This window comes from Hemibagrus wyckioides, linkage group LG11 (genome assembly GCF_019097595.1).
Source record: "Hemibagrus wyckioides isolate EC202008001 linkage group LG11, SWU_Hwy_1.0, whole genome shotgun sequence".
Lineage (NCBI taxonomy): Eukaryota > Metazoa > Chordata > Actinopteri > Siluriformes > Bagridae > Hemibagrus > Hemibagrus wyckioides.
Genome location: NC_080720.1, coordinates 16482450 through 16499088, shown reverse-complemented (window position 1 = coordinate 16499088; position 16639 = coordinate 16482450). Strand labels below are relative to the sequence as shown.

At 39.1% G+C, this 16639-nt stretch overlaps 2 protein-coding genes across 5 annotated transcripts in view; both read left to right on the top strand.

Annotated features, from left to right (window-relative positions):
* plxnb1b (plexin b1b) overlaps window positions 1-7411 on the top strand; it is a 68449-nt gene extending 61038 nt beyond the window's left edge. For all 4 annotated transcript variants that reach the window (XM_058402539.1, XM_058402540.1, XM_058402541.1 and 1 more), the window contains 13 exons: window positions 65-243; window positions 341-407; window positions 572-718; window positions 1498-1663; window positions 1778-1881; window positions 2004-2088; window positions 2630-2796; window positions 2918-3078; window positions 3854-4001; window positions 4797-4861; window positions 5009-5084; window positions 5196-5270; window positions 5355-7411. In XM_058402539.1, coding sequence (XP_058258522.1) covers window positions 65-243; window positions 341-407; window positions 572-718; window positions 1498-1663; window positions 1778-1881; window positions 2004-2088; window positions 2630-2796; window positions 2918-3078; window positions 3854-4001; window positions 4797-4861; window positions 5009-5084; window positions 5196-5270; window positions 5355-5459 — 1545 coding nt within the window. In that variant the 3' untranslated portion in view covers window positions 5460-7411. The remainder of the gene's footprint in view (window positions 1-64; window positions 244-340; window positions 408-571; window positions 719-1497; window positions 1664-1777; window positions 1882-2003; window positions 2089-2629; window positions 2797-2917; window positions 3079-3853; window positions 4002-4796; window positions 4862-5008; window positions 5085-5195; window positions 5271-5354) is intronic.
* Window positions 7412-9897: 2486 nt separating this feature from the next.
* Window positions 9898-15523, top strand: si:dkey-19e4.5 (UBA_like_SF and PTH2 domain-containing protein). Its single transcript, XM_058403925.1, has 7 exons — window positions 9898-10176; window positions 10494-10613; window positions 11248-11319; window positions 11402-11476; window positions 11566-11663; window positions 12892-13006; window positions 14137-15523. Exons 2-7 carry the CDS (start codon window positions 10506-10508, stop codon window positions 14221-14223), a joined length of 555 nt encoding a protein of 184 aa, XP_058259908.1. The 5' UTR covers window positions 9898-10176; window positions 10494-10505; the 3' UTR covers window positions 14224-15523.
* The last annotated feature ends 1116 nt before the right edge of the window (window positions 15524-16639 follow it).

Genomic DNA, 16639 nt, shown 5'->3' with positions numbered 1-16639 from the left:
CATTGCTGTGTAGTTAATGTTTTTCCCAGTCTAATCATCTCTTTTTTTGTTCTTCAATCTTCAGTTTATCCACACTCTAGAGAGCCAGAGGACATTCTCTCCCAGAGACCGAGCCTACGTGGCCTCTCTGCTCACTGTAGCCCTACATGGCAAGCTGGAGTACTTCACTGACATACTGAAAACATTGCTTAATGACCTGGTGGAGCAGTACGTTGCCAAGAACCCTAAACTCATGCTTCGAAGGCAAGTAAATGGCAAAGAGGAGCCAGTTAAAGACTGAAGAGTTTATGCACTATTGATACATGATTTGCATTTGATCTTACATATTTTCTCTATACAGAACTGAGACTGTTGTGGAGAAGCTCCTGACCAACTGGATGTCTATATGCCTTTACTCTTTCCTGAGGGTGAGTATAAAAATGAAGAGTTGAAAAGAGGAGCTGACATATATTCCATTTGCCTTTTTTTAATAGCGAAAGTATAAATTTTTAGAGTGCTTGGTTAGTATTTACAGCATACAGAATTGTGTAGCACTAGTGATTGAAATAATCTTTAACTTGTTGTTCATAAGGACTCGGCGGGGGAGTGTTTGTACATGCTTTTTAGAGCCATAAAGCACCAGGTGGACAAAGGGCCTGTGGATGCAGTGACCGGCAAAGCCAAATACACCCTCAATGACAGTCGGCTTCTCAGAGAGGATCTGGAGTATCATACACTGGTTAGGATTCACTCGTTTAAAAAAAAAAAAAATCTATCTGCTTTTTTGTCAAAAAAGATTTTATATTATTTGATAGTGTTCACCCTGTGTGATACAGCTAGCTTAATTTTTTATTTAAGCAGGGCTTTTGATACTGCCAAATGATTTAGGTGTAAAATGTCTCATACAGACAGTAATATTTTCTTAGCTTTGTTCATTCTTTCTTACCTGTGAAGTTATACTCAACCCCAAATGGCTACTATTACTTGCACCCTCCATAAGGCATAATATCATGTCACCCAATGTAGTGTCCTATTTGCACAGTGTAGAATGCCATTAGCGATTCTGCTTTTCTTTTCTTTCTTATGTTGTTTGATTTACTCATCAATGTAACTCTGTATTTTGACTTTCGGCCAGTGTCTCACACTTAATGGTATACCCTGTGGATAGAGACATGCAACAGTGCTATACATTTAAACCCTAAATCTTTTAGGCATAAATTCATTTCAAAATCTTGAAATCATTGCTCCAATTTCAAGTAGTTCACTATTACTAGTCATCACTAGTCATCATGCGATAACCTTCTAGGGGTACCTTCACAGGCAGCATTATGTGTTTGGCAACCAATACATGTAGTTGGCCAGAATATGATTAGTCTTGGTTAAGGCTTGCTGGCAAACTGTGCTGCGCTGTGCTTTATGAGGGCAAAAGCATCATTTGCGACTGTTTACAATCCCCTGTGATGTGTTCAAGACCATTGGAGAGTAAATGTAAATTTAAAGTTATTTTTTTCTCTCTAGACTCTGAATGTGCTAACGCAGGGAGTAGGAATGAATGAGACTCAGCCGGTAGCAGCTAAAGTACTAGACTGCGACACTATAACCCAAGTCAAAGAGAAGATTCTAGACCAGGTCTTTAAGGGAACCTCATACTCCCATAGACCACACACAGACTCGCTGGACTTGGGTAAGGACAGTCTCTCCTAATTCTATATTTAATCTACATATTCCACACATTCCTAAATGCATTTATTTAGACATAGTCTGCTATCTATTGAAAGTGGTGGCATTGTGTTTGCAGAATGGCGTTCAGGTGTTGCAGGTCACCTCATTCTGTCAGATGAAGATCTAACATCTGTGGTACAGGGCAACTGGAAGCGCCTCAATACACTCCAGCATTACAAGGTGCACACAATGTCATTGGTCTATACATTAGTATTATTACCAAATGTATTTATCAAGCTTATTTCTTTTGTCTAACAGGCTTTTTTTTGTTGTTTTATTTTTAATAATCTCTCACGTCTCAGGTTCCTGATGGAGCTACAGTTGCACTGGTGCCACGAAATAGCAAACACATCCACCATGACAACCATGACTATGTGGCAGGAGAGAGTGAGTACACACAACATAACCTCTCGAGACCTTGAATTCTGAAGCGATGCTGCACTGTATAGAGACAGCATGACAGGAAGCCGGTCATTTTTTTCATGAGTACATGATTCAGAGCTATAGTTCTGCCTATGCCTGCCGTAAATGACACGGCAAGAATTAAATAGAAATGTCCTCAGTTTTGTACAAATTGGGGATCAGATAAAAAATCAGATAAAAAAGGACTTTGGTTGTAAATTGCCTAGACCACAAAGTGTGGGTTATTTCACACTTGTGTTTGATCCATATGTATTTCAGCCAGGTTTCTCTTGACTTAAATAGTATGGTAGTTTACGACTGCCATTTCAGCTCTGGCTCTTGTCTGGATAATGTGCTGGAATAAGCAGAAGTAACCAGTGTTCCTAAAATAAGGAAATTATGCCTTGTATTTTTAGGGATGTTTTCCTCCGATCTATAATTTTAAATGAGTACAGCTTAGTAGGTCAACTTCTCACACACATTAGAGCCTGGGTGGAAGATTTCTCATGCATGTTTCCCTCCTCAGAGACGCCCATGCTTGAGGATGCGGATGAGGGAGGAGTCAGACTGTGGCATCTTGTAAAAGCCAGTGAGGAACCTGAACTGCCCAAACACAGAAGAGGCAGTTTGAGAGAGAGAGAGAGGGCCAAGGCCATACCGGAGATCTACCTCACACGACTGCTCTCCATGAAGGTATGGCCCACTTTCACCTACTTAGATACTCAGTGATAACGGAGTTATGCGTGTCTGAGACAGTGGTGAAACACTAGCTGCTACACTGTAAGGAAGTAATGCTGTCACTTGCGGTCTGTAGGGCACACTGCAGAAGTTTGTTGATGACCTGTTCACCGTGATTCTGAGTACAAGTCGGCCCGTTCCCCTCGCTGTGAAGTACTTCTTTGACCTGCTGGATGATCAGGCAACACATCACGGCATCTCAGACCCAGAAACAATCCATATTTGGAAAACCAACAGGTACCAACTCAACGATCACAGCATGGATATCAAAATGTTTAGATAGAATTGATGCATGAATGAAATGATGGAGAGAAAAAAGAAGACTGTCATTTTGGAAGACGGTTAGGAGTTACAGTCACACTGAAGAAGAAATGTGACCTCCCTTCAGTAGTGGTATAAATTTTTAGTTTTTATCTAGCTCACACTACAGGTACTCTCTATGTGATCAGTCCATGCTTCCAGTTAACACCGACTAGTAATATTATACAGTCATTCTTAATAGCTGGTGTTCTAGTAGTATAAGTAGTATGGAAATTTGATTTGAAGACTCAGGAGTAATGTAAAATGATAAAATGACCTTGAGGATTGTGGTGATTGTGGTGTACAAAATTGTATACTGGAGGGGGTTTTTTTGTCCCTTAACTTATGTTTAGGTAATCAAAGCATATCTCATACAACTTTGAGAACACTATTACAAACAATTGATTAGCTCTCTGTTTCATGACATTAAATCACCATTTTCCTGTTCCTGTTTGGAACAGCTTCAGGTTAGAGGTGTGCAGTGAGACTGGGATCAGGAGCAGGATGTTGCTACTCTCTAAGAGAGAAAGTACACTAACTTTCATTACAACTAAAAATATTCATGGACTAGTGCAAACAGTGGGATAACTGTGGGAAGTCAAAGCAAAGGAATTAAAACAATCCTGCACACATATCTTCTACAAGTTACTACTATAACTGTGAAGACACTGATGATGTGATAATTACCATGTTGTGTCTTCTGCACGCCCAGTCTGCCTCTGCGCTTCTGGATCAACATTGTGAAGAACCCTCAGTTCATCTTTGACGTGCAAGCATCCGACAACGTGGACGCTGTCCTGTCTGTCATCGCCCAGACCTTCATGGATTCCTGTACCATTGCTGAGCATAAACTGGGCAGGGTGAGACAGAAAACTACAGTCAGATCCAAAGTTACTCGTACCCTTGATAAAGATGGATAAAGCTGGTTATCAAAAACCATGTACCACAATTATTAACACCCCTGTATTTAGTATTTTTTGCAAGTTAAGAACACTGAGACTAATTCTTGATGAGTTTTGGAGAATGCAGAATATCTATGCTCACTCTTCAGTAGCAGCGCATCCCACAAGTATATCTGACCTCTACTGTCTTCTGGAAATCTCCAGCCATAATCTTTGGAGAACTGTTTGGCTCTCTAATCATCTCCTTGTAATGCCTGGGGGCAAAATACACCTGTGTCCTGCTCCAGGCAGGTTCATTACAGCTGTGTAATGTAATTACTGCCAAAAAATATTGCCATTTTAATATCCGTTTCCTGATTATAACAATAATAATAATAATAATGATAATAAAAATAAATAATTTTAATAATAATAAATATTATTTAGTAAATATAGATAATTATATTATTATTATTATAAATAATAATAAATATTAATTAGTAAATATAGATAATTATATTATTATTATAAATAATAATAAATATTAATTATTATTTCCCAAACACTCTGGTAAAAATGAAATATAATTGGGAACATGCTATACTTTCTAGGAATTCCAATAACTGACGCACACAGTTTTGTTCCAAAAAAAGGGAGTGAAAGAATTCTTACATATTTTCAGTGAATAAGCCGCTTTGACCAAAGACACACATCCTCCTTTGTGTTATGTATATTTTCAGTTTCATTTTTACATCTTCTTTTTCTCTTCTTCAGGACTCCCCCATCAACAAGCTGCTGTATGCCAGAGACATTCCCCGTTATAAACAGATGGTGGAGAAGTATGAAGATCTAACCTGCTTTTACATGTTCTTTAAATGTGAAAATATTCCAAAATATTTTGACGCCTGGCTTCAAATCCTAAACTGAAACTAATTCTTGTTTGAGTCAGTATTGACTTTATAACTGAATTTGTCCACATATTTCAGGTACTACGCTGACATCAGGCAAACGATCCCAGCTAGTGATCAGGAGATGAACTCTGCCTTAGCTGAGCACTCCAGGGTACATGGAATCCTTTACCTCATCAAACGTCTTTTCATATATCTTAAAGATGTTCTGATTCCTGCAGTGTATGTGAAGATTATTTCCTGACTTCCCTGTCTTTCTTCCTAGACTTACTCAGGAGAGCTGAATTACCTAGTGGCCCTGCATGAGCTGTACAAATATATCAACAAATATTATGACCAGGTAAGATGGGATTAGGCATGGACAATATGGACAGGGGATGAAGTGGCTAATTGAATTAACATCCCCACTCTGTGTGCGTTCTAGATCATCACTGCCTTAGAAGAGGACACCACGGCTCAGAAGATGCAGCTCGGTTATCGTCTTCAACAGATCGCGGCCGCGGTGGAAAACAAAGTGACAGACTTGTAATTAAGAGATCAGAATGAGATGATTGACAGGAGAGGAAAGAAACGAGAAGGTGAAAGACATGGGTTGCACTGAAGAATGGACCTACTGTATGTATTGACTGCAGAGAGTTGTGTAGAAGCAGCAAATGAGAACCACAGCTCTGTGGGCATTGACTTGGGCAACGACGGAGTAAACACACTGCCACTTTATATGGGAAGATGTGTGATAAGACTACATGGTTTTTGTCATTATCTGAGAGATTAGTAAATCAGAGACTCTCTGAATGATGGAACAGGTTCAGGATGCAGTTCTGTCACAGTCCTTCAGAAAACAAAGAGGACATGTACTAATGCAGTGGGATGTGTGTGTGTGTGTGTGTGAAGAGGACCAGCGGTGTTGTCCGTCTCCTCCACTACTCCATCAGGTGACTACTGCAGTTTTTCCAACACAATGAACAACTGTGGTCTCTCCAGTTCAAGCCACATTTAGCATTCAGAATCAGTACTGACTGAGAATGGGCTCACGTTCACATAGACAGACATGTCACGAGGAGGAATATGACACTTGTCAAAAGTAGAGACAAGTAAGGCTTTAAAAGCATGAAAATGACTCGTACAGGTCAAAAACAAAATCTGTGCCTCACAGAACACTCGCTTCTTCCTGCCGTTCTCTACCTCTTCATATGTTTCTCTTTCCGATTCTCTCTATTTCATTCTTTCTGCGTGTTCCTTCAATACGCAGACTCTCCCGATCCGTGCAGCAGTTACTGTGTGTATGAGCTAATATAATTGATGTCCTTTTGTCTGTTGTCATTTTATTTTTCTTGCTTATTGTCACTGGCAGGGCGTGAAAGAGTGAGCGTTCCTGGTTGTAAAACATCAATGCAGAATCTTGTCATTTTAGATGATTATTTATTTAATATTAGCACATGTAACATGCATGTTCCACTTCTTCTATCCGTCCGAGTCATTTAAAGGAGCTCTGATACTGAAAGAAAAATACAGGTGAAAGAACGGTCAGTCATCTCTAATCTAGCACTAGAATGCATTTCAACATTTTGTCTGTTGTATTAATGTATTGTCTGTGTTTGGCACTAAAGAGATAGCTGGTTATTATCCCCTCACATTTTAATTCGTTTACTGTTGTGTTTTGTTTTTTTTTGTTTTTTTGTATAAGAATCACTGGAAGGGCAGTATGCAGGAATACGACTCTGTAAATGTGTTAGTTGTAATGACTGAAGTATCCTCTGTATTTGGACAAAGTTATGCTTCTAGACATTATGGACTTATGGTTCTGCTCTAAACATTCCTTTTATAAGAGAAACTGATCTCCAAATCATTAGCCATTGAAAAGTATTTTGCATGTGTGCGAGTGTGTGTGTGTGTGTGTGTCTGTGTGTGTGGATGGGAGACCGCTTCAGTTCCTACTACAGTGTGGGGTCAATATTTCATTTTCCTACATTGCCTTCAGCTTATCATTATCAACAAGTGGATTGATGACTAGCCATTTTAATTTTAGTGTTGTTTTTTTTTTTTTTAATTTTTGTTGTTTTTAAAAAACTGTTCTTAGCATCCATCCTGAAACAGACACATAGAAAGGGAGAGAAAACTTCACATCAGATCAGTTAACTCGAAAAGAGGCTAATATGCGGAAAAGATGGGACTAGTGATACATAAAGGATTCAATGGTACATTAAATGTAAGACACATGCACCACAAGTGTAATTAGCGGTGTGAGAAGATGTAATTGTATAAGATAAAACACGTGCAGACGTTTCAGAAGGAAGTATCAAGTTATAACTGTTATTAGGTTATCTAAATTATGTGTAGACTAGAGCAGGCTCTTTTAAGTTTGAAAATATGTTGTTAATATCGTCCTACATAATGATTGTGTTTCAGCTGTAGCTTCTTACCAACAGTATGTGAAGATTTTTACAAATTATATGGAGATTTAATAAAAATATTCTAAAAGATGTTGACTGGGAATTTCTGATCTGACCCATTCAATTCACTTTTGTATTCTGGAGTTTCTCTAGACTAAACAGTACAATATTTGTATAACCCTTTCTCTCTTTTTTTTTTTTTTGCTTTTTCCCATTTCTGTTGCTATACTTCCTGCTGCTGTAGCACATGGAAATATCCCCGAATTACAATAATCCCTTTCTGTGGTAAGCGGCTCATTATGGCTTCTCAACTAATCTTTTGTGTTGAGTGTTTAAGCCAATTTATTATTTCCAGCACTGGAGATCATTTCACATGCAAAAGGTGTAGGGGTGAGTTAGAAACCTGAGAGCAGATCTTCTGTGAAAGGTGGGTAAGGGAGCACTATAAGGAAAGTTGAGAAAGAAAATGCTTTAAAATATTGCTGAGTTCTGTTTATTCTGACAGATTGTGCTACAAAATAAAACAAAATACACTCTATATAGCTGGTGTTTGGACACCTGATCATCAGACCCATTGGTGCTAGTTGAACTGTTATAATAACCTCCATTCTGTGAAGGCTTTCCACTAGATTGTGTGTGTTGAGCATGGCTACGGCTGAAAATAACATATAGGCTGAAATAATTTACGAAAAACCTAATAATTACATACCATGCTTTACACTAAACAGCTTTCAGAAACCTTGAACCTCCTTATTTATAATGCATTGCCTCGTGTCTGTGATTTTGAATTATGCTTCATTATACTGCTTCTGACAAACGCACCATGTCCTTAATTTTCAATAATTACTCCCTTTGAGAGTAAGTGACATTTTTATAACTGGTCCAGGTTTTGTCGAGTGATAATTATACACTACATGGCTATATACACCGATCAGGCATAACATTATGAGCACCTGCCTAATTTTGTGTCGGCCCCCTTTTTTGCTACCAAAACAGCCCTGTCCCATCATGCACTGTATATTCTGACACCTTTCTATCAGAACCAGCATTAACTTCTTCAGCAATTTGACCAACAGTAGCTCGTCTGTTGGCTCGGACCATATAGGCCAGCCTTTGCTCCCCACATGCATCAGTGAGCCTAGGCCGCCCATGACCCTGTCGCCGGTTCACCACTAATGCTTCCTTGGACTATTTTTGATAGATACTGACCACCACAGACCGGGAACACCCCACAAGAGCTGCAGTTGTGGAAATGCTCTGATCCAGTGGTCTAGCCATCACTATTTGGCCCTTCCTCAAACTTGCACAAATCCTTACCCATTTTTTCTATTTCTATCACATCAACTGAGGACAAAATGTTCACTTGCTGCCTAATATATCCCCTAATATATCCAACAGGTGCCATGATGAGGAGATACTCAGAGTTATTCACTTCACCTCTCAGTGCTCATAATGTTATAGTGTGGCTGTGGAGATTTTTGTTCATTTACCCACAAGAGCATTAGTGAGATCAGTCACTGCTGTTTGATGAGACTGTGGGCTCAGAAAGTGTTCTAGTTCATGCTTAAGATGTTCAGTGGGGTTGAGGTCAAAACACTTGAGATCTTCCACTACAACCTATGGAAAACTAGAGCTTGGAATTTCCTCTAGCTTGTTTTGTGCTCATTGTGTTTATGCTCCTTAATACCAGTGAAGGGAAATCTTAAATCTACAGATCAAGGTGAACTGTGTGCTTCCAGATTAGTTTGGGGAAGAACCACATATGGGTGTGATAGTCGTGTCCACATACTTTTGGGCCAAAATACTTTTTACGAGGGGCTTTTAAAATAAATTTACTAAATGCGTGCTCTTTGACAAGATCGAACAAATCATGAGAACACCGGCAGTCAACCGTGTGAAGATGTCATGCCGCCCTCTCTCTGAACACCGCCTGTGTTTAATACAGTCACAGCGCCCCCTGGTGCCAGATCTGTAGTACTGCATCTACATTGTGTTCGGGTAGAGAGATGACGTCACCGGTCGTAGAAGAATATATGGCTGATTTCATTCAATTTTGCCGGTATAGGACTTTAACAAGAGATATAGTCACAAAGCTTCAAAAACATATTAATGAGTAAGTCACACAAGACAGCTTTTAGCTGAAACCTTTTCCAGCTCAGGAATGTAGCTCATGTGAGGGTCAGGAGATTCAACAGCCTTTTAATTTAATTATCCACTTTCTTCAGGAGGTGAGGGATTTTTGGCTTAGAATCTGAAGCATATTTAGATGATTTTTGGTTCAGTCTGCGTGAGCTGGTAGTTGTGTTACAGTGAATGACATTCAAAGTTAATAATATAAAGTACTAAATAAAATGGATTATTCACTTCTCATAGTTATAAAACTATTTTACGTGAATCCAAACCTCCAAAATTAAATAAACAAAAATAAAAATGCTGAGATAAAAGCCAAAATATCACCACGCACCTTTAAATAATAGGCATTATAATGAAATAAAGTATTTTTAAAATAATAATAATAATAATAATAATAATAATAATAATAAAAAAAAAGTCTCCGCGCTGACCCGGAAAAGGAACCGGAAGTCAACAGTATGGCGTCTCTGGCGATGCGCATTCGCACGAAAATATGCTGTAGCTAGCAGAATAAAAATATTTAGTCAGACGCTTAAAGATAGCTAGATAAGTGACTCAGTTTTAATGTCACAGTGTGCTTGTTTTTTGGACATAGTTAAAAAAAATATAGGCATAGTTGCCTGTTAAGCAGCAAAGCGCGCGTGACGGTGCTCGGGTTTTGTGCGCGTGTTAGCGCGTGAGCTGTAGTCAGCTTCAGCTTCATCACAGCAGCAGCAGCAGCAGGTATGGAACATTAGCTACCGGAAAATACGACTGGGCCGTGAATGCATCTCATCTCACGTGATATTTAATATAAGCGTGTGTGGCGTGATCAGGGAAAAGTGGACAGAGAAAGAAAGAGAGAGACAGCGCGAGAGAGCATGCATGATGTTTGCTAACTAAAACGCAGTGTAATGTACATGCTGTCATATACCGAGGGCTTTATTTATGCGTGTATTCAGGGTGATGCAGCCGTGTTTCTGTCTAATATTTGACACGTCTGGCTCTGATGCATGTTGGCCAAACCATCCCTTTAACTCCCAGTCGTTTGTTTTGTCCAGAAAGGTGAAACGATGGAGTCATCTGAGCAATGTCCTCCAGACTCAGCGCATCAGGAGGTGAACCCGATGTTCCTCCAGCAGCTCAGAGAACTGGATATCCCTGAGGAGGCAGCCAGACAGGTCTGCATCATCAGCCACCTGTCTGACCATTCACCCGTGCTGCACATGCTGTCCCCATCAAAATCTGTTTGGAGATGTTATTAATTCGTTTTCAGTAACTGTTTATTCTGGGCATGGAATGTGGTAGATCAACATCATATTATTGGAACACTGGGCAGGAAGCTGGGACACACCCTGAATGTGCAGAGCGTCATGCACACACTCATTCACACTGTCTTTGATCGTGCGAATTTAGCACAATCAATCACGCAGCCAATCCGACCTAGTGTTTCTAGGAACCTGGAGAACCCAGAGAAACTCATATACACATACAGTAACCTGAGCTCAACCTGGGAGAGGGCAATGATGGATAAAATAGTGTAATAGAATCAGAAAGATTCAGTTGAGACAGCATTATAAAATCAGCTGGTTTATAACCTAGATGTGTGTGTTTCTTCTTCTTTTTTTTAAATATTACCCAAGGAGAAAGGTGTAAAAGGTTTCGATTTCCATGTTTCAATTGTAAGACAGTTTAATACAACCGTCACATGGAAATAACGAATCTCTATTACATATGATATTTTTTCTTGTCCCAATCTGCTTTTTTTTCCCCTTTTAAACATATTAGTGTGTTCATGTTATCTGATTATCTTAGGCACTCCTACACACAAGGAATGTGTCTGCTGAGGAGGCGGCGATGTACTACTTCAACAAGCTGGAAAACGAGGTCTGTTAATGATTACACACCTACGCATCCGCATTAAAGCCCGTGTGTGTCTATTCTGACTGTTTTTGCTTTGTCATCTCAGGAAGAAGGAGATGAAGATATGATGTTTAAGATGGTCTTTGTTGTGAACATGGAGCTGTCCATGGGAGTGGGGAAGGTATATGTAAAATCTAAATTTGCTGATAAAGCTTAATATACAGTACAAAGTGAGCTGAAGTGCTGAGATTGTCACTGACCCCCTTCCAGGTGGCAGCACAGGTGGGCCATGCAGCTGTGGCTCTGTACCAGGCCATGCAGGACAAGAATACTTGGAGAGAGATGGCCTGGAAATGGGACCATGCTGGGTGAGGCAATGTCAATGAGTCTGTAATATCTCTAAAGCACTTAATCCTTGTTGATCAACACAAACAGGCAGACATTGAAGACATTGAAAAAGTATACAGCTCAAGACAGTTTATACAGATTGCATAAGTTTGTGTAAATCCTTTCTATCCTCCTAAGATGAAACCAACAGGGCAGGACTAGTAAGAACCTTGGTAGTCACTTGCCCTTTGGTAGAATACAACAAAATAAGTAATAAGCCATATAAATGTAAATAAAGAAAAATACAGTTAAAATAATGTATTAAAATGAGTACTGAATAAACAGGGAGTGAAATAAAATATATGGCACACACAAAAATGCTGTAAAGGAACTGAAATATATTTAATTTGAAGACTGTAGCATTTTGCTTAGCTATTGTACCTGAACAAGCATCATCATGAAGATCAGGGAGTTATCAAAAGTTGTAGAGTAATATGGAGAGATCCACAGAATGAATCAGAGCCTGGACACTACACCAAAATATTGTTTGCTTCTCTGACTGCTGCCTTCTTTAATATGGACACAGACTTTCGATGGACAGCTCCCTCTAAGCAGTCAGTGTTTTAAACATATTCTTTCCATTTGTAATTAATGCATTTTATAAGTTTGAAAATTTTTGGATTCAAAGTTGGGGAAAAAAATCATTAAAAAGTAAAGACAGGAATGGTCTGTTTCCTTATTATTTCATGCAAAATGAAGGAGATAAATGATCGGGAGTTGAATCTATGGGAACTCTGGGTATTGCTGTCTAAAGAGGGTGTTGGTGCAAGTGAAGGAGGTCACAGTGAAACTTTAGGAGTGGACAAATTTATAATTTCATAAAAAGAAGGAATTAGTGAGCCAGTGAAAATGTAGTGACTATGTAAGAGTGGCTGTATTCCATAATCCATTGCAGTACTTTTTGTTAAACTCCTTGAATTAAAGTACTGCAGTCACATCTTTGCAGTCACATTTTACATCTACTCTGGTGGTGTACAAAGGCAATAATTACCAAAATTATGTTACTGTCCAATTAGAATAGAGCCAATTTAATATATAGATTTTTTTCCCACTTTAATATTATGAATTATTATTATTTCTGACCATAAATAAAGATAAAAGCCAACATGACAATTTAGTGTTTGAAATAAATGCTCTGACTCACTTCACCCCCTTATGTATACTGATAAATATCACTTATTTGATGACAAATATCTTTTATGCATTCAGAGCTAAGAAGATTGTGCTACAGGGCACCAACACAGCACACCTCTTGGAGCTGCAGGCTCTCGCTATGAGTTTGAACCTCCCTGCAAAACTGATACAGGATGCCGGACTCACACAGGTAGAAACAATTCATCAATGATATCCAAAAATATGTATACTGCAGTGATACAAGATCCAATAAAATTCCATGACACTCACCAAGCACTTTATTAGGAACATTAGTATGTGGTAGGGTGTCCATTTGCTCTGAAAACAGCCTCAATTCTTTGTGACTTGCCTTCACAAGAGATGGATGGATGGATAGATAGATGGATGATTGCATCACATAATTTTTGCAGATTTTCTAGGTGCACTTTCATGCTCTAATATCTTCACAGAGGTGATCTGCTAGATTCAGATCCAGTGACTGGGAAGACAACTGAACACTAAGCTCAATGTCATGTTCATGAAACCAGGATGAGACGACTTTTGCATTGTGACCTGGTGCATTAGCATTCTGGAAGTAGCCATTACAAGATGGTAAATTGTGACCATGAAACAATGTTCATGGTCATCGCCAATACTAAAATAGGCTGTAGCATTAAAGTGATGATTGATTGGCATTAATGGGCTCAAGCTTTGCCAATTAAACAATCCCCTCACCATTCACCACCTTCACTAGCTTGGACTATTGATGAGATTCATCAGATCAGGCCACTATCCAGTTTTAATACACCTGTGGGCACTGCAGCCTCAGCCTTTGTGTTCTTGGTTGTCAGAAGTGGAACCTGACATGATTTTCTGCTGCTGTGGGCCATCTTAGACATGTGTGTCCTGAGATGCTTTTCTGCTCACCACAATTGTACAGAGTGGTTATCTAGACTTACTGCAACCTTTCAGTCCGCTCAAACCAGTCTGGCCATTCATCACCGATCTCTCTCATCAACAAGATGTTTCTGTCCGCAGAACTACTGCTCACTGGAACTTTATTTATTGTGCCATTCTGAGTAAACTGTAATTTTCCCTCCTTCTGATGTTTAATATGTACATTGCTACATGTTGCCATGTGATTGTATTAATAGATTATTGCATATATGAGTAGGTGTAGCTAATAACGTTTCCTAATAAAGTGTTTGGAGAGTGCACATTTGAGCTATTAATGATGAATAATTGTGGAATATGTTCGGCTGACGTGACAAAACTGTGCATCAATTTACATTTAATTTCTTAAACATTATGATAACCACCAGCCTCCCTTTCTGGTTTTAGGTGGAGCCGGGCTCTAGCACTGTGCTGGCCATCATGGGAGAGGAAGAAATGGTCAATAATGTTACAGGTAGCCTGAAACTGCTTTGAGCACTGCAAAGAAGCAACCGTGGAAATGCAGATGTGTAAAGTGCCACTGAGTGTCCACAGGGGGGCAGAACAGTCCCACAGCAGCAAAGCTAGCTGCCTGAAAAACAGCATAATCTATGGCATTCACTTACTTCTACTGACACTCTTACACACACTAAATAACAATAATATTATCTGAAGTAGGAGGGGCTGCGCATGTGGGTGTGGGGACTGGATGTGTCAGTTCTGCTTGATTTAACATTTACAGTGTATCTGCATTCATTCAGTTACGTAAAGGTCTTTGATTCTATAGAGAAAAAAAAAACATGAAAATGTGTAAAGCCACATTGAGCATATCAGTAATTGATCAAATGGGTAGATAATGCCAACGTATGTCCTGTTATATAACTAAATATAGCCCTTAAGTTAGAACATAGTGTTTTGGTGATTGTTGGACCAAATTAGTCATTGTACACAAATCAAATGAATTGTAGCACTACATGTAAAGCATCGTCTCCAGATGTAAGAGATGAGTTTATTGATTATGTGCAAAGGGGGCTTCCTTTGTTGTGAGTTGTGATGTATAAATCTCTGTCTAGAATTTTTATGTAAGTGTGATGATACCCCTTCCTACAAAACCTTGTGTATACATAACATGAAAGCATACTGATGAATGGGAGAAAAAAAAATGCAAAGACTCAAAGCCATATGTTTATTGTGGAGTGCCATTGTTAACAATTTCTGTCACTTTTTGACTGTTATTTATTTTTTTAATGCATCTACTTGTTGAGTCTACTATATATTGACTGTCAGTTCTGGGATTAAGGAGGTTGGCTTTTTTTGCAATAATATTGACCTGCTATATTTGTGTGTCTGAATTAAAATTTCACTATAGTGTTACAAGCTCAGAGCTTTGTATTTAGACTTTGAGAATTGTAAGTGATTATTGTCACCAAAGTTTAACAATGTGTCTCAAGCAATTTTTGTCCCCTTTATATTTCTAGCTGAAATATTTGGAAATGCATTGACATATTGGTCAATAATAATAATCACAAGCTTTAGACAATTTGATTGATAATCGAAGCTGGTATTTTCCTCATGAATTTGGAATCATGGATTAGTTTCAGAAGGAGGATTTGGAGAATTTTCGGAATAGTTTGTGAATTATTGCTCTATCTCTCAAACTATTTCTAATACAACTTCTCTCTTTTTCATGTTTTCTCCGTGTCGATTTTTTTTTTGTTTTAAAAATAACATCTAAATGAATTGGCATCTGAATTGTAAAATGTCCTACAGTGAATAAAAACAAGGTTTCACCGAGTATTTTTGGTAGACATGCCATATGCAACATCTATAACATGCCCGTTCACACCGCCATTATCATGACCATGTTTGTACAGGGCCGCCATTTTTCAGCGCCTTCGTTTTTGGTGGTCAGGGCAATCTCTCACCAAACATGAGCCCTGGAAAATGCAACAGAATATAACTCATGATGAGGTCAACGAGTTGTCACGCAACAGCTCGTGAGAAACAATCGCGTTCGTTATTTATTTATTTATTCTTCCGGTGACTTAGCTTCTTGTCGGTCGGGTAGCACGTGACATGAGCACGGAGGCAGTTCGGCAGTGGTACAATAGGAGCATTGTAGCACGCGAGCCTCGATCTGGCACTGCTGCTGGGAAACGGACGACCAGTCACGTGCTCAACCAAGGGTCCGCGACCTGAGCGCGCACGAGTCGCCCTTTTGTGCTGACGTGGGAGTCAGTGATTCGCCAGTTCCCATCTTAAACCCATAGAACCGCAGACCAGGATATATGTCTTGTGTCGTGGAAAAAAAACGTAAGCTTTTGCAAGGATTCATCGAGTTTATCTATATAGCTCTCGAGAATTAAAGCGGTATTTCACCTTTATAACGCGTTTGTATATTTGAATGGGGTGGGGAGCAGTCATGAAGCTCGTGCATGTCGGTATAATATCTAAATCGGGTAGCTGGGAGGTTTACGTGCGCCTCCGCTCACCCAGTATGGCGGTTACTCCAGTCACGAGCTTTCCAAGGTGCGGTTGTACATTAACGCTCCTCTAACATAGGTTTAGGAGGGAAAAAAAACTAGACCAGCGTTATGCATTAAAGCGAGTAGCATTTTAAAACACGTTTTCATGTACATGTGGCAGGAAAGGTACGGTACTTTTTTCAGATATTATCTCTGTTGACAAAAAGCCCAGCATACAAAATACCTTTAATTACGTCATGGGTTGAAACCATAATACTGTCAAACCCAAAACATAAACAGCCCTTGTGACTGCAGTGGACACTATAATACAGGATTACTGACCAGATAGTCCTATTGCATTTATCCATTTATTGAAATATTTGGTTCAATCAGATTGAAGCATGAGTTAAACAAGGAGTTTAAATATTTCGTCCAGTTCTAACTCA